This window comes from Vombatus ursinus, unplaced genomic scaffold (assembly GCF_900497805.2).
Source record: "Vombatus ursinus unplaced genomic scaffold, bare-nosed wombat genome assembly UNPS02014810.1, whole genome shotgun sequence".
Taxonomy (NCBI): Eukaryota; Metazoa; Chordata; class Mammalia; order Diprotodontia; family Vombatidae; genus Vombatus; species Vombatus ursinus.
The window spans coordinates 50466194-50483763 of NW_020954588.1; the positions used below are offsets into that span (position 1 = coordinate 50466194).

The 17570-nt window shown below is 51.8% G+C and overlaps 1 protein-coding gene across 3 annotated transcripts in view; it reads right to left on the bottom strand.

The window, feature by feature from the left end:
• LOC114053193 (mannan-binding lectin serine protease 1-like) overlaps positions 1–17570 on the bottom strand; it is a 97704-nt gene that overhangs the window by 12874 nt on the left and 67260 nt on the right. Inside the window, exon 11 of one of the 3 annotated variants that reach the window (XM_027876098.1) lies at positions 7041–7175. In XM_027876098.1, coding sequence (XP_027731899.1) covers positions 7041–7175 — 135 coding nt within the window. Of the gene's footprint in view, positions 1–7040; positions 7176–8863; positions 11357–15025; positions 15148–17570 lie in introns of those variants that run through there. The other 2 variants (XM_027876097.1, XM_027876099.1) reach the window with 2 other exon arrangements.

The window sequence follows — 17570 nt, forward strand, 5'->3', positions numbered from 1 at the left end:
TTCTTTCTTTCTTTCTTTCTTTCTTTCTTTCTTTCTTTCTTTCTTTCCTTCCTTCCTTTCTTTTTTCCTTCCTTCCTTCTTTCCTTCCTTCCTTCCTTCCTTTCTTTGACTAGGCACTTGGGGTTAAGTGATTTGCCCAGGGCCACACAGCTAGTAAGTGTCAAGTGTCTGGGGTGGGATTTGAACTCAGGTCCTCCTGACTGCAGGGCTGGTGCTCTATCTACCTAGCTGCCACCTAGCTGCCTCCTCTTACTGTTCTTTCTGAACCTTGCATGCTTCTCATCACTGGTCTGAGCCTCACCTTGCTGCTGGCCAGATCTGCCCCAAGGGCAGGACCTCCCACTCTGACCCCTGCCCCTCTGGCCCCAGACCCAGGCCCGGCTGACCAGTACCCTCTTCGCTGCCCCGTGGGGCCTAGAGGCCTTCCTGTTCATCTGCCACCCACTACTACTCCTGTGGCTGACGATCCCTCTGCCCCACCCCCCGCCATCTTTCTCTTCCTTTCCCTGCATTAAGCAATCATCTTCCCCGTAGGACCAAGCTGTCTCTAACCCCCACCTCCTTCGGGACCTGGCCCCAAACTAACTTTCCAACTGTATTCAATATAGTTTCCTACACTCTTTGAGCCATCCAAACCTGCCTTGTCTCTGTCCCTCACTCATGAGACTCTCATCTCCCATTCCCAAGCCTTTGCCTTGGCAGTGCTAGATGCCTGGAGGACACTCCCTCCTCCTATCTGCCTCCCAGAATCTCTTCCTTGAAGATACAGCTTAAACACCTTCTGCATGAAGCCTGTCCCAGTGCTCTCAGCTGCTTGCATCCTTCCTCCCACACTGCTGTGGACTTGTTCTCTTCACATTGTTCTGTATCTATCGATGAATGGACTCGTCTTCCCTGATGAGTGAGAGCAGGGACTGTTTCATTCTCCGTATTTGTCTTGCCAGCACCCTGTACGCAGCAGGAGCTTAATAAGTGGGTGTTTGATTAATGAGATACATCCAGTGGCCACCCTTGCTTCTCCTTGGACGGCTCGGCTCTCACTCCCTCCCTCACTCACTCACCCACGCTGGAGGATGTCCCCGATTCCGGCGTCTGAGCTTCAGACTGGGCAACGGTCAGCAAGAGGAGGGGCACTGGGAGAACAGTTTATCCCCACACGAAGCAGCCTGGCGCACATGGTGCAGGGGGCTACAGGAAGCCCCTCTTGTCAGGAGCCTCCTTGGCTTGGCTGGGTCTGTGTGGGGGAGGTCTGACCCGAACTCCCTGGCCCTCAGGGACAGCCCGGACGAGCACGCGTGTGGTCGTTGTCTACATTTCTTACTGAGGGGAATGATCTGCAGGTTGGGGGGGCTCGCTAGCCTGTGGGTGCTCCCTCCCAGATGGCAGGGAGCAATCTGAATCCCTAGCTGGGCTGCCCCCATCCGACTTGCCTGGCTCAGCAGCTCATTATGCCACGTCCATGGTGCTGACGGGGCTTTCTTCTCTCCTTCATGCTCAAGAACGAAGGTTATTAAACACCTACTGTGTGCCAGGCACCATGCTAAGCTCTTTAGAAAAGTGATCTCATCTGCTCCTCACAAAACCCCTGAGTGGGAGGTGCTATTATCCTCTCTTTTACGGTGAGAGTACTGAGGCAAACAGAGGTTGAGGTACTTGGAGGCTAGACTTTAACTTCCCAACTCCAGGCCCACTGCTCTTAGCTGCAAAAACATGGGAGTCTAGAGGCACAACTAGGGTGGTGCAGTCAGGGCATCTGACCAGGGACACAACAAAGAAAGGAGTTATAAAAACCATGCATTAGGAAATGACAGCCCCTGTGATATCCTGGAAAAACCTGGATGGGGGCATCTTGTCCTTCTTGTGCGGCTACAGACTTTGTGCTAAGTCTGGGCATTCAGTGTGGACACTGGCCCTTGGCACAATATTTACCATGGCTCTGGGAGAGCCATAAGTGACCTTGTTGGGGTACGGTGTGATCACCAGTGGGGAACCCTCCACATCCTATTGGGCCAGGAAGGGAAGCGAACTGTCCATGGGGACACTGTGAAGCCAGGAGAGGACAGCTTTCAGTTAGATGGGTGGGTGGTCCCAGAGCTCTTTCTTTGATTAGAGATAAGACAAATCTGGGCATCCCTTGCCAGGCCCGGCAGCTCTGCAGGTGGGCAGAGAAGGTGACACTACATAGCTGATGGGGTGTGATTTCAGGGGCACTGAGAGGGCCTCATGGCCTTCCCAAGATACTTCTCCCCTACAGACCCAACCAGCTGGTTGTACCTAAAATTCTACCATTAGAGGCTCATTCCTTTAGCTGAGGATTTTGTCTCTTGTGAAAATTCAAATCTCCTTGGGATGGGTCCATGCATTAATTTCCCAAGCTAATTTGGCTATTCTGGGGCTGAAAATATATTGATTGGCTAAAGTCCTACGTGCTTATCAAGGCAGGGAGGATTCCAGGTATACGCAATGCTGCCTGGGATCCAGAGGGTGGGTGTGATGCATTTGGACGCTCAAAAATGATCAGTGAGATGTATGATATAGGGGAAAGAGCATCGGTTCTGGTGCCAGGGCTTTGTCACTCACCACATGCGCAACCTTGGACCAGTCACGTAGCCTCTGTGGGCCTCAGTTTCTTTTCTTTTTTTTCTTTTTTGCAAGGCATTTGGGGTTAAGTGACTTGCCCAAGGTCACACAGCTAGTGAGTATCATGTGTCTGAGGCCGGATTTGAACTCAGGTCCTCCTGACTCCAGGGCCGGTGCTCTAGCCACTGTGCCATGTAGCTGCCCCTGCCTCAGTTTCTTAATCACAAAATGGGCCGGATAACTTCCAAGGTCCTATGTGGTTTAATGTTCATGATCTCATCATTCTATTTCTGAAGCATCTCTACATGCTAATTGGCTACTTTGGAGAGATAAGTATCATGGGATTTTAGGCTTCAGTGTCGAGAGACTGTCTCGTTCAAGAAACTGAATCACAGAGCACTTAGGTGACTTGCCCAGCAAAGATTTGAGTGAGGATTTGAACTCGGGCCTTCCTGATTCCAAGTCCAATGAGCTGCTGCTCTCAAATTTTAGATTCAGCAGGCTTTCCCCTACCTCAAATTTTTTTCCCAATTTTTCCTGGAACCCTTCCCCACTCTCATCCCGCCCCACCCCCAGGGCCAGCTGCCCTCCCTCAGTGCCAGGAGCCTCACTTACCTGACTAGTGAGGCCTCACCCGGCCCCCCATTGTAGGCAGGCCCCAGGCGGGCTTCACTTTCCTCCCTACTCCGGGCCACCTTCTCACCAGCTACCTTACTTCCTCTCCTCCCCCTCCAGTTTGGGAACCACGGTCAGGTCAGAGTGGTCATTGCCCCTCCAAGCATGGAGTCAGTCTGCTGCCCGTGGCTCACCCACAATCCCTGTGATTTTCTGGACTAAAGTGCCCTTCCCCAGCACCATTCTCCTGTGATCTCGTCTTTAGAACATAAGCTCTTGAGGGCAGGGAGTGACTTTGCTTTGCTACTTTTGTGCCTAGGTAGGTACTTCCTTAGGTTGCTAGTTCATCCAGGCCATTTGTCCTATAGGACAATGGGAACGTGGTTTGGAGATGTCTCTCTTATACCTCAGTAGCTGTGTGGGTGGTAGATGTGAGGACGCCAGGCCCTTCCCCTACTGCTGTCAATGGAAGTGTGTCCCCAGCACCGAGAGCCCAGTAGAGCCCTGCTTTCTTGATAATCTCTGTGGCCCAAAGCTCAGATCTCCTTCCTCATCCTCCCTGTCCTCCTCATTTGGATCCAGGGCGCCACTGGTGTAGATGCCCTGCTGGTTGACCACTCTCTCTGACCCCCCAAGCAGGGGCTCTGATTGTGTGCCATGTGTGGGCCCCTTGGGCAGCCTGGCAAAGCCTGTGGGCCCCTTCTCAGAATCAGGTTTCTGAATAATTGAAGGAAATATTAAGTTTGGGTTAAAGGTTAGTGAAAATCAAGATGACATTTTTAAGTTCATGGAGCCAAAGAACCCTCCCTTTGCTCCAATTCGAGTCAATCTGGGTTTCAGCTGAGGTAAGGAGGCAGGCCTCATGGAGAGCCCCACAGTCCGGCCTCCACTCTGCAGCCAACTGTCCGCCTGACGCTGGGGCCTGACCACGTCATCAGCTGCAGAGGCTCCTGTCCTCGGGATGATCCACTCTCAAATCCTCCCTTTGGGCTTCAAAGCCCCGGATAGCCCAGCCCCCTTCTGCCCTCCGGGCGTCTTCAGCCTTCCTCCCCCGGAGGGCTACTCTGTCCAGGGCCTCGGTCGTCTCTCCTGACTGTCCTCCATACCTAGAGTGCTCTCCCGCCTCATCTCTGCCTTCTGACTTGCAGGGCTTAATGCCGAGTCTGAGCCCAAACTCCATCTTTGGCAAAAAGCCTTCCCTGGGTCCTCCTAACACTAGTGCCAGCCCTCGGACCCCTTTCCCATTTATCCTGTGCATGTCTTGTTTGCATGGTTTCTCTCCCATTAGAGGCAACTGGTGGGGCCCTGGGCCTGGAGTCAGGGAGACCTGAGTTCAAATCTGGCCTCAGACACTTACTAGCTGTGTGACCCTGAACTCTTTGCCTCAGTTTCTTTATTTGTAAAAAAGGGATAATAATAGCACCTACCTCCCAGGGTTACTATAAGGATAATTAGATAATAATTGTAAAACACTTAGCACATTGCCTGGTACATAGTAAGCACTATCTAAATAAATGTTAGTTATTACTATTATTATTATTATTGTTATTTTTATTGTGCTGGGCCTGGAGTGAGGCCTGAATTCAAATCTGGCACCACACACTTACTAGCTGCATGACTCTGAATAGGTCACTGTTTGCCTCAGTTTCCTTAATTGTAAAGTGAGCGCACCTATGGCCCCTACCTTGAAGAATTACTGTGAGGACCAAATGAGATAATATGCTTAAGAAGCTCTTGGCACATTGCCTGGTCCGTAATTACCATAATAAACACGCTGATTCCCTCTCTCCCTCCCTTCTCCTTTCCCCATTAGACTGTTTCCCCTTCTGTGAAATGAGAGGGTTGGACTCAGTGGCTTTTGGGGTCCTTTCTGACTCTGGGTCTGGGACGCCATGGTCGGTGATCAAGCCAAGCCATGAGGCTGGTCCCTTTCAGCTCCCGGATCTTAACTCATTCTGCTCTTCTGCATTGCAGGGGTCTCTGATTTTGTGGAGGTGGGTGTTCCCTCCCCCAGCGCAGATCCCAGCCCCTCTGCAAGCTGGCGGATTGGGTGGCTCCGTGACCCATGTGGTGATGAGCCCCTCGCCATTTGGTCCTCGGTCGGGACACACAGCTTGTCGCTGACCCTGTCCTCAAGGCCTGGCCTACCGTGGAGGCTGGAGGCTGCTGGAGTCCTCACCCTGCTGGCCTGGCCTGGGCAAGCCCTGCCGCCGCACCCATGCCGGGAGGAGGTGGTAGTGGGAGAGGGAGGTCTTTGGGGATTCCGTGGCATCTCCAATTCCACCACTTGGGGGCTGAGGTCCACGCATCGCTGCTTCAGGGTCGGCTCCACATTTTCGTTTGGGGGATACCCCACAGGCTTTTCTCTTCTCCCTCTCCCTCTTACAAGGACGTCTGAGGGGGTCTAGCCCAGCTCCCTCATTTTAGGGGAGGTTGAGGCTACAGAGGTCCAGGGGTGGGACGCATCCTCCCGCAGAATGATAGTGTAGCAGTGCCTGTCCCCCGTCCGGAGGCTAGGGGATCTGCTTCCTGGAGAACTGTCCTGATCCTTTGTGCTCTTGTCCAGTTTTCAGGGAAGTGACCTTGTGAAAGGTTAGGGGAGGACCCTGGAGCCCGGGGTGCCCTGGGATCCTGACGTCCCAGCAGGCTGGTTTTCAGCCAGACCAGCACAGATTCTCTGAGGAGCTCGGGGCGAGCCTCGGGACTGAGCCGCAGGACCCAACTCTCCTGGCTGAAAGGAGGCCTCAGATGACAGTCTTGTCTGTGAACTTGGTAGGACGAATGCTGCCTCGGAACTAGCTCCGTCTGAGCCCGCTCCCTCCAGATACAGAGGTGGCACAGAAGACTGCCGAGGAAATGATCCTCTTGTTTTCAGTGTACCTAGGAAACACGCATCCCTTCCTAAAAGCTGATTGACGTTCAATGGAACTCAGCCTCTAGTCACTGGTACCTGACAGTGTGTGTGTGTGTGTGTGTGTGTGTATGCGGGCACCGCGCGGGTGCCCACGCGCCCAATGGGAGTTTGAGCCGGTGACATTAGAGAAAGAATTCCCCTAAACCCCTCGGGGTATCTGCTGGTGCCTGAGGGGCAGATGTAGCTGCCCTGACTCTGAGAAGTACCTTCTATATGCTATCTCCTGTGATCCTCACAACAACCCCCATTTTACAGTCGAGAAAACTGAGGCAAACAGGGTGAAGTGACTTGCCCAGGGTCATACCGCTAGGAAGTGTCTGAGGTCAGATTTGAACCCAGGTCTTCCTGACTCCAGGCCCAGTGCTCTATCCACTGCACCACCCAGCTAGCTATGCCTCTGGAATAGTGAGATATTAACTCACACCAATAGGCTTCATTAATACTTAGAGCTGGAAGGGGCCTTGGAGGTCTGATCTGATGATGTCTACTCAACCCCCCCCCCAATTTTGCAGATAAACTGAGATTTCTGGCTTCCTCTAAGTCTTGTCTGCGATGCTCCCTCCTACAGGAAGCCTTCCAGACCCTCCCGCCTGGTTCCTGTTCTTGCCTTGCAGTTACTTATTAATTAATTACGTATCACATCTGTCAGGAGAATGGCAGGTTCTACGTCTTTCATCTTTGGATCCCCAGCATTGGGAACAGAGTAGATGTTTGATCAAAAATTGCTGAATTGGATTAAATTGGGACAAGGTGACAGGGCCTTTGGTCACTGTAGAGGTTGATGGAGTGGAGGGTTTTGGGAGGGTGGGTTTCTCAGAGTTGTTATGATGTCACATAAGAAGCCTCCAACTATGTCCAAGTCAGACCATGGCTTGATTTAAACTGTTCAGGAGCCCCAGGATCAAGTTTCCACCTCCCCGCAACTCCTTACCTAGAAGGGCACCCCCACAGAAAGGCTGCCCATTCTTGAACAGCATGGCGATCCATGGGGTGGTCCCCCTCTGTGCTGAGTGCCCATTGACTATCCTGGCCAGCAGCTGCCTGGAGAACTTGGGGATCCCACACACTGCAGCCAGGGAAGGGAGGAACAGAGTGAGGTTGTTGGGGCCCCCAGTGTGAGAGCCATATTGTGAGAGGAGTGCCCTCCCACGCTGTCAGCCATCCCCACTGCTGACCTGTGGTCTCCAAGAGCTATGTTCCTTTCCCCACAGGATCTCCCTCCCCTTCCCATGAAGAGGTACCACCCCAACACCCTACAGGGAAGATTGTTTCAACCAACAAATTACCAGCCCTCCTCCCATCATCTTCTGCCTCAGAAGGTTAATTCCCATAGGATGCAGTACAAAACACTTAGATCTGACTTTCATGGCTGAAGGCTGATGTTGCTTTCCTCAGTGACCATCCGCTCTTGGGTTCCTCTCCCTCTGTCCCATGCTCACCAAACTTGACTCCCTTTCCCTCTGATAATTGGAACTTTGGGCGCCACCACAGGAGACGCTGCCCATCAGAAATCAAGATTCCAGAGGAGTGTCTGAGCTGATGAATTGCCTGGTAAATGACGCCTGAATATGTCCCGAGTTCATGGCCATTGAGGCAGGTGTAAGTGGGGGGCTATCTCCATTGCCCTGATTTGGCACTGGCCATTAGGCTAGAAAGACCTCCTGCCCAGAACGCCAGCTAGCTGAGCAGTTCAGCAGGGCCAGTGTTACTGATAAAAGAAGCTCATTTACCACCCCTCCTTCTCTCCCCACTCATACCTACAGGATGATACTAATATCAGCAAGGGACAAAGCCTTTCATTTATCAAGAGAGGTTCCACAAGAGCCTTCCTTTCTGCCTTCTATTCACACTAACAGGTAAATAGCTAATACCAAGACCTTTCTAGAGTGCAGGTCTTGAGAGAAGAGAGGAAATGTCCAGAAGGACCAGAAAGGAGAGAAGGGGACTCTGAAAAGAATGGAGAGAGAAGTCTGGGGGGCAGCAGAAGACAGTCTTCACCTACTTCTCCCCTAGCCTGGGGCAGCTGGATGATTCGAGGAAGCTGTGGAGGACTGAGGGACAGCTGCCCCTGGCACCCCAAAGGCCCTCGGTTGGGGTGGAGCCCATGAGTGGCCCCCAGCATCATTAGGCTCCCCATTCAGCAATGACGATTCAGCCTGGGTGGGGCTGGGTCAGTGATGATCTAGGGCTGTGGATCTGCAGTCCAGGCTGCATAAGTGCATCTATGATTCTATGCCAACCTGAAGAGACTCCACTCACCACACCTGCAAGGTGTGTCTAGCCCCCATCTTACGCTGCCTCCCTCTGGATAGAGAGACAGAAGGGCTTTCAGAGGGGAGCTAGGCCAATCCCCTCCTTTTACAGATGAGGAAATCGAGGCCAGAGAGGGGAAGAGATTTGTCCTGGGCTACACAAGTGCTAAGTGGCTGAGCTAGGATTCCAACTCTTGTCCTGCTACTCACTACCTCCTCTACCCCCATGCAGGGGATGTGGAGTTGTCTCCTGGTGGGGGAAGAGGAAAGAAGTTTCATGTCCAGAGTTGGAATCCCGGCTCTGTCACTTCCTAGCTGGGTGACCGTGGTCAAGTCACTGAACTTTGCCATGCCTCAGTTTCTCCATCTGTAAAATGAAGGGGTTGGCTCTGATAACTTGTTAGGCCCCTTCTAGATATTGATCTGTGATCTAATGAGTGAAAAGTCTTGTCACCAGGGCATTAGAAAGCGGTGTCCTAGAACAGAACTGCTACCTGCCCCATTTCTGTTCAGAGGGACTTTATTCCCAACTCAGTCCCCAAGGAAAGGAGGGGAGTGGGAACTGAAGTACCTCACAGACCTGGTGAAGCTTATGCTGTGAAATATAAAATGTGCAGGACCTTCAGCTTGGGCAGAGAGAAGAGTCAGGTACTTGTCACGCTCAGAAGGTCAGCAAGGCGCTTTCCTGCTGGTCTTATGGGAGCCTCCTGCCTATGGTCTCTGCCCGCATTCTCTGGCAGGGGGCATGAGCAGGGAAGCACAGAGGGACCCCTAACCCTCTTCCCACAGTGGTAGCTCACTGGACAGTCTAAAGCTCTGGATTCCTGGAGAGGACTGAGACCAAGGTCAGAAGGACAAACGAGAAATGGGAGACCTGAGAAGAGACACTGGGAGAGTGCATCACATCTCTGCATGCCTTGACCTGAGGCCCCTAGAGCACTCAGGAAGCAGGGGATGGTTCTGAGCACCCATCCTCCCCAGGTAAGAGGGCTGGGCTGGTCCTTGCTCTCGGTGGAGATCAGAGTTGGCACTTTGGTGAGGACTGAGAGAGCCCCACAGGGTATGAGAATCAGAGCCCACTTGGGCTCTGGGAGGCACCTCCAAAGTAGGTTTTCTGGTCCAAACCTCTGATTTTATAGATGATGCTGTCCAGAGGCTTGTGACGCTCCCACAGGTGGTCAGAAGCAGGGACACCAGCAGGACCAGATCCTGGTCCATCATTTCACAGAAGGGTTTGGCAGGAGGCAGGCAAAGGAGATGGAGGATGCTGCCAGGCCCTGAGGAAGAGGTGAACCTTGGCTGCTGGTGAACCAGAGCCGGGGAGGCATCAGAGTTGGCTCCCCACACATCCTCTATTGGCCGAAGTTAACTTTTCCCATATCTGTGTGTAGCTGATTCAGGCTTGGGGTGAAATTGCGCTGGACGGGCCTCTCAGTCCTGGATGCTGCCGGTATCTTAGCATTGCCCAGGGCTGTTTCTGTTTAGAAATGTCCACGAGGGGTTATGCCTGTGATCTTGAACTTTAGGGTGACTTAAGAGAGGAGTGAACTGGGGACATCTATTCCAGCCTGAGTCCTGACCCTCTGAGTCCCATCTGGCTATTCAGGGGCAAAGGCCTACTTGGGGGCATAGGGCCGAGGGCAGACGAGGGGCCTCTAGCTTCCTTTGCTGAATTCTGAACTACTCTAAATGGGTGTCTTGGGAAATCTGGACCTTTGCCCTCCCTCTCCCTGTGTTCTCCCAAGTGGCTCAGAACCTAAAGAACCATTAGATGGTGGAACAGAGGGAAAGTTGGCCCAAGGGCACTGAAAGACCCAAGGACTCCTGCAGGTCAAGGATGACCCATGCTCCAGAATGGGTGCCAAGGGGGTGGATCCAGTGAATGCCCCTGAACTTCTGGGCTTCTGAGAGATCCCATCTGGTTAGAGGAAGGTGGGCACTCGGGATTCTGATTGCCTGTCTGCAGAGGAAGCCCAGCTGGGAAGGGCATGGAGTGATGCGGTGGGGGCGTGCCATCTTGTTTTGCTCATGGAACCAACCAAAGGAGGAGAGGAGAGAAAACTTCCCAGGACCAGCTAGGACCACTGAAAGGCCGGGAGGGGGCTTCACCGCTCTGCCTCCACTTCCACATCCACCTGGCCCTGAGGGGAGCCCAGCTGGGACCACACCCAGTCCACATAGTTGGAGACTTTGGTGTAAACGCCATACACCTGTTTGCTACCACACTCTTCAGGGCCGCCCCACGACACAAGCCCTTGGGCCACCCAGCGCTGACTCTGAGGGTCCTGGATGACAAAGGCTCCCCCGCTGTCTCCCAGGCAGGTGTCTTTGCCCCCTTCATAATATCCTGCGCAGAACATATTCTCTGTGACACTGTAGTTGCCGGATCGGGACTCATAACTCGCCTTACACTCCGCGTGAAGGACCACCGGCAGCTTAACGTACTGCAGGATGTCCGACAGGGTGCGCATGCCACTGCTGATGACCTCGTCTACGGTGACATTGGGGTTGGAGATGCCCCAGCCGGCCACCAGGCCCAGGGTGTTGGGCAGCGGCCCCTCGGGCTCTGGTCCGGGCAAGCAGACGGGCATGATGTGGGGCCCCAGGGGCACGGGCTCCCTCAGCTGGACCAGGGCAATGTCGTTATTGTAGTTCTGGATGTCAAAGTCGGGGTGCAGCATCACGCGGGCCACGGTGCGGTTGACCGCGCCGGACTTGTCCCGAACATCATGCAAGCCCAAGTAGACAGTAACGTGCTCCTTGGAGACGGGGATGACGGTGTTGTCCCTTCGCTGGGACCGCAGCACGTGGGCCGCCGTCAGGACCCAGGACTCTGAGAGGAGGGCCCCGCTCCCGAACCACTTGTCGTTGGGTACCCGGGAGGTGTCTTCCACTACGATCAGAGCCTGCCAAGGGAAGAAGCCCGGCTCAGCGTTCCGGCCCCCGATGATCCTCTTGACCAGGGCGGGCAGGGAGTGGGAGGGCTGACCACACACTGTAGGAGGGGAGAGAAGGAGAAGCGAGAGAGACAGAGAAACCAGATCACCAAAAGCAGACGGGGAGCGAGAGCGCAGCGATGCCACACCGTCCATAGATTATGCCACCGTGAGGGGTCCGGCTAGCCTCTGTAGTTGCCCCCTCCCTTCCCGGGCTCGGGTCCTCTCCTCTCCTGACTCCACATCAGTAAAGGGATATTTATTGTTTCTCAATCGTTTGAGAATGCTCCAAGCCATTGGAGCATTGAGCGATGGCAGGAAGCAGTGGGGCGGGGCCACGAGGACCCCTAAAGCATCCCTTTTTCCTTTTAAAGGCATTTCCTTCAGACTTAATTTTGGGGTAGACTGCCTTCTCGATCATGGGCTGCATTAGCCCAAATTACTCCTGAAGGCAGAGAGTGATTCATTTTATCTGTACTACCCAAAGCTTAGCACAGTGCTGAGTACACAGTAAGTATTTAATTGCCGAGTATTACCGAATCGAGTTCAACGGCATTGCACCGAGTTAGGTTGAATAATAGGGTAGGGACCTCGCAGTCCCTGGGGAAGTCAGGTGAGGGTACCTGGTATTTCAGAGCTGCCATCTTTGGGAATGGAGTCAGAGGATCATGGTTCACACATGGCTTAATTTTAAGACCAAGGATTTCAAACTCTGCTTTCTGCACCTCTCTTTCTAGAACCTCCCTGCCTTGTGCCTTCCCCTCTGAGGGGTGCACCTTCCTTCTACTCTGTATACATCCTGTATGTGCCTAGGCATTCGTGTTCTCTCTCCTCCCTTAGACTGTGAGCTCCTTAAGAGCTGGAATTATTTTTTTGCCTTTCTTTGCATCCCAAGTGCCTAGCTCAGTGTCAGACACATAGTAGGTGTTTAATAAATGCTTGTTATTGAACTGATTCTGACTCAATCCAAATGCAAGAAAAGTGATCTTTGGCAAGGAGCATTAGCAAGAGTAGCAGGGCTCTTGGATGCTAATCCTAGATGTTAGACATTCTTCTCCCCCTTTTCCTGGTACCTCAGTTTCTCCATCTGTACATGAGGGAATATGATTTCCCTCTCCCATTTCTGTTTCTCCCATTCTCAGGAGCACAAATGAGAAAGTATTGGCCAGTTTCTTTCACTGCCTCAGACCAAGGGGTTCTAGAAATGTGTGTGTGTGTGTGTGTGTGTGTGTGTGTGTGTGTGTGTGTGTGTGTTGGAGATAGAGGGGGCCTTGGAGTCAGGTTGAGTTCTGGGTTTGCCTTGTACATCTGTGTGACTTTGGGTAAGTCACAGGACCATAGCTTTTGAGACAGAAGGGATATTCGAGGTCATCTAGTCCAGCCCCTTCATGTTAGAGGGTGGGCCTCAGTTTCCTCATTGGTGGCTACTCAGTGATCTCTCAGGTTGCATCCAGTGATGTCTCTGTGAGTCTGGAATTCCAGGCCCTCGGATCATGCCAAGCCACACGCTTCCCGCACCCCAAGGGTGGTTCTGAGCATATGCCACATCTGGCATCAATATTTCAATGACACACTCATTTGGGGCTACTTATGTCCTCCCTGACATTGGGTTGGGTTAATTGGAGCCATTCCTTATCTCAGGGAGATTTTTCAGACTGAGTAGAGTATATGCCCCTTGAGGGCATGACCTGTTTAATTTTTCTCTTTGGGTACAGTGCCTTGGCCTTGAATTTTTTTAGTTCAGATCTGTGATTTCTTTAGTGTCTGGCAGGTGGTAGGTGCTTAAAAAATGCTTGTTTGTTGGGGCACATTACTCCTAGTAAGGAAATTCCCTTTATCAATGCAGAAGGGGATGCTCTGATCAAATGCTGGCTCTGACCTTAATAGGGTTTTAGAGTTGCCTGGGGCACTGAGAGGATGACTTGCCCAGGGTCACATAGTTGGTACAGGACAGAGGAAGGACAGGGCTTGAACCCACAGCTTCCTGACTCTGAAGCCAGCTCTCTGGCTTCCACTCCAGTAGTCTGCCTCTTGCCTTATATATACATGAGGTGCTTAATAAATGCTGCATATGACTACAAATTAAATTGAAAGAGAGTGGTCTGATTGTGTTCTGACAGGGTGCGTAAGACCTGAAAAATGCAAGGGAAGCCTTCATAGAAATTAAAAATTGAAAAGTCTAACCAAAACACTCTCACCCTGGCCCCCTCCATGCCCTCCAACACTGAAGTGAATGATGGTAATTGTAATAATAAACTTTGATTGGATATAGATACACACTTTGAACTTGCCACGTGGGATGTCACGGGTGTGATACTGCAGTGCTCAGATTGCAGGTTGTCATGGGCCACAGCCCTCCAAATTCTGCCGCTTTGTGTCTCTAAATTTAGCTGGGCTGCTTCTCAGGTGGCAGACGCTTGGTCTGGAGCTGAGCTTGTGCGGAAGGCCCTTCCAGCCTGGTAGGGGTCATGCTCCCCTGGTGTAGCCTGTGAAAGCCCTGAATAATTCTAACGTGGAGACGGGGTTCACTTGATCATGGAGATTGGGTTTCATAAACGGCAAATCCAGGGCAGACGGCTGACATTTATCTAGTGCTTTAAGGTTAACCGAGAAATAGACCAAGAAATGGCTTCAATCAAATCCTCATTTGTAAAAGGAGAAACCTGAGGCACTGGGAAGTGGTTGGCTCATGGTCGCAGTGGGAGCGCTAGAGGGATTCAGACCCAGGCCACTGCTGACTTCAAGTCCAGCTAGAGCTCACTTGCTCAAACTGAAATCAAACCAAGGAGTCTCACGTTTACCAAAACACATTCTTGTTAACTTTAAAACGATAACAACAACAAAACTAACTCCTTAACTTAAAAGTTTGGTAGAAAAACAAAGAAAAATACTTTACTGTGTTTAGTCCCAGATTCAGATTTTTTCTCTGTCCTTGGGAAGCTTCCTCCTTCCAAACAAAGACCTGACAGATTGTTCTGGGCCCTGATCTCTCTTGGGCTGCCCCATGGCTATTTGACGCTCCAGTTTCTAATCCCATTTATATTTTGGCAGAGGGGATGTTAGCTAAGTCCAAAAAACATGGGCTGGAGGTGACTGCTGACACTGTTTTCATCATTCCAAAGAATGTGAGAAGGCTAGCTAGCCTGGGGCCTCTTTGTGTACACAGGTAAATCTGAAATACAGAGAGGAAGACATTATCTAGCTAGCCCCAGTGAGCTCAGGTCTTCTGGTCCAGCTGTCTCCACCCTTGGTGCAGACCATGCCATCCAACTTGGCTAACCCACACTACCTAACCCGTGCTTGTGTGCATCTGTTAGTTTGGGTCTGCTGGGTCCCTGATTAGTGAGGCATGCCTTAGTGACTAAAGCAGAGGACATGCAGCAATATTATATGAAAATGGCATCTCCTATTGAGTGAGGAAAGTAACTAAGGAGGCTTGACAGAGAGACCTGGAGGCCAGACACATAAGCTTGCCAGGTTTCAGAGAGCATGCTTGAGTGTGAAGGTGGGAGAATGGAGTCTCCTGTTAATATAGATGCAATCAGCCAATTCCATGTGTCTTATTGGGGAAGGGCATGCTGAGGGGTGGAACAGCCTTCTTGTTGGGCTGATGTGGATACTGCACTCAATGGCCAGGGCAGGGGGAGGTGGCATAATCTAATAGCAATGACGTCTGGGCCCTTGTGTGAGCCATCCATCATTGCTCCCGGGAGCCCCGCGGTACCTTTTGGGGAGGAAGGGTCTTAGCAAACAGCTCCGCTGAGGAAAGCCCCAACATGCACATGCCCCAGCTGACGTCCTGGCACCTGGTCCCCTTCCCAGAGAGGGATGGTCTTCCAAATGGCCCCAGCTGATGAGAGAGAAACTCAGACAACTCATCCCCTCTTCCAAGTCCTGGGGCTCAGGGCTCAAAGGTGAGTCCTTGGCAAACCAGTGTCCTCCTAGCATCCCATTCAGGTCTCTGTCTGCCGAAGTGCCAATGGCCTGTCCCTCCCTCACACCTGGGCCTTCTGATTCCCTTAGAATTTTTTCACAGATTAAAAAGCCTCGGAATTTTTTTCTGGAAGCTTGGAACGGAAAACCATTTCCGGGCCTAATGGGTTTCAGCTGTTCCCTTCCTTAGTGCCAGCAATGTCCCAGAAACACATTTTTGATGCCCAGCAGGGGGCTTCTGTCACAAGCACCCCAGTCAGATGTTTGCTGGCCTTTGCTGGAGGCCTCCAGCCTGTCTCTGTTCCCTCCCCAATTATAGACCAGCCCACAGGGCACAGGATTCATCCTCGGGCAGTCTGGTGCTGACCATTCATCAGCAGTTATTGGGTGCTGAGCATTTGATTTGGTCAAAGCCATGCATAGCTGGGTCTGATACGAACATGGATGGAGCATTTGGCTGGCACGTCTTCCTTTCTCCTCCCTCCCAGACCTATGTTCGCCCTTCAGATCTCTCTCATGCCACATGAGGCTTAGCATTCCAAGTCCTTCCCATTCTGGGCCCAACCTACCTTTCTAGGCTGTTATACTGTCTTCTCCTTCCTGTCCCCTGTACCTGGCCAGAATGACCTTCTTTTCCCATAGTGACCTTGCATTTTCCAGGCTCCATACCTTTGCCTTGGCAGTGCCCTCTGCCTGGAATACATCCCCACCTCACGTCCACCTTTCAGAATCTTGGGCTTCCTTCCAAGCTCACCTCAAACACTGACTCCTAATGGGGCCTTTCCTAACCCAGGAACTGTGGGCTCCTCTCCTGAAAAATTGGCAAATTTATTTTGTATGTCTCCTCTCTTCTTTTATGTGTATGGATTAGATGGAGCCGTGAGCAAAACCTAGAAGATGTGAATTCCGATCCTGCCTCAGACACTTGCTTGAATTGCGACCCTGAACAAGGCTCCATCCATTCCTTCATCTGTAAAATGGAGATAAGAACAGCACCTCCCTCCCAAGGTGGTTGTGAGGATCTGACGAGATGACATATATGAAGTGTTTTGTATACCTCAAGCATCACATAAATGCACATGTTATTATTATTCTCCTTTTGTCTTCGGACCCCTGGTACCTAGCCCAGTGCCTGAAATACGAGGATGGGGACTGGGCCTATTATTCCATTAGTTAAGGGAGCTCCCTGCCGAGGAATCTTTCTCTACGAGGAGGGGTTGGCACCTCCAGTCTCAGAATGCTTCCTGGGCTACCTGGAGGTCAAGCAATTCACCCAGGACCATTCAGTCAGTTTGTGCAGAGGCCAGACTTGAACGTGGGGCTTCTTGGCTCCAAAACCAATTCTATCCACTGCACTGGAAGCACTTAAAAAGGCCTGTTGATTGATCCATTAAATGATGGCACCTTGGGTAATTATATCAACCTGGAGGCCCTGGGGATGCCTGGTGTTTGTCCAGGCAAGGGCCTGCCTCCAGGCACTCCCAGTGGCTGCATTCACTAGTACGCATCCTCATCCTCACAGTGTGGAGAAAGTATCCCTCCAATCTGGGTGCCATCTTGTTTGTTCATAATGCGATGGTGGTAGATTTGGTCCCTTCATTTTTGTCTTTGTAGCCCTGGTGCTTAGCACACAGTAGGGGCTTCATCAACGCGTGTTCTGTTGAATTGAATTGTATGATTCTGTCTCTGAGGATGTGGCAGGAGCTGGGTGTGCTCCTCCTGATGGCCTAGGGAGATGTAGACCCCTGTCCTAGAGTAGGGGGAGAGTGGCCAGGGTCCTGACTCCCAGATACAGGTTCTGATCTTTAACCCATACTAATTAATACAACTACTACCACTACTACTACTAATATAGCACTTCAAGGTTTGTAAAGCACTTTTTCATATTTATCTCTGATCCTCACAACAGTCCTGGGAGGTAGATAGTGTTATCATTTGTTCCCATTTTATAGATGAGAAAACTGAAGCAGACCGAGGTTAAGTGACTTGCCCAGGGTCACACAGCTAGTGGGCGTCTGAGGCCGGAGTCCAAGTCCACTGCCACCTAGATGCTGCTTTGTTCGCAGCCCGGCTAGGTCAGTAACTCTCCATGTTAGTCTGTCCCTGAGGCTCCGGGTAGTTCTTGCTTTTGCTCTGATACTTTCTCCCTGGATGAGAGCTGCCTCTGTAAGCTTCCCTCTATGTCTCTGACAACTGCCCCTGGGAGTGGGCACTGGCCAGACATGAAGGGGGTTGGAGAAATGGCCTCTTTTCTCCCTCTTCCACAATGAGGACACTAGGTCTAACAGTGTTCACTGAGTTGAGTGAATCTTTTCCACTAGTCTCAACCTGCATGTGTCA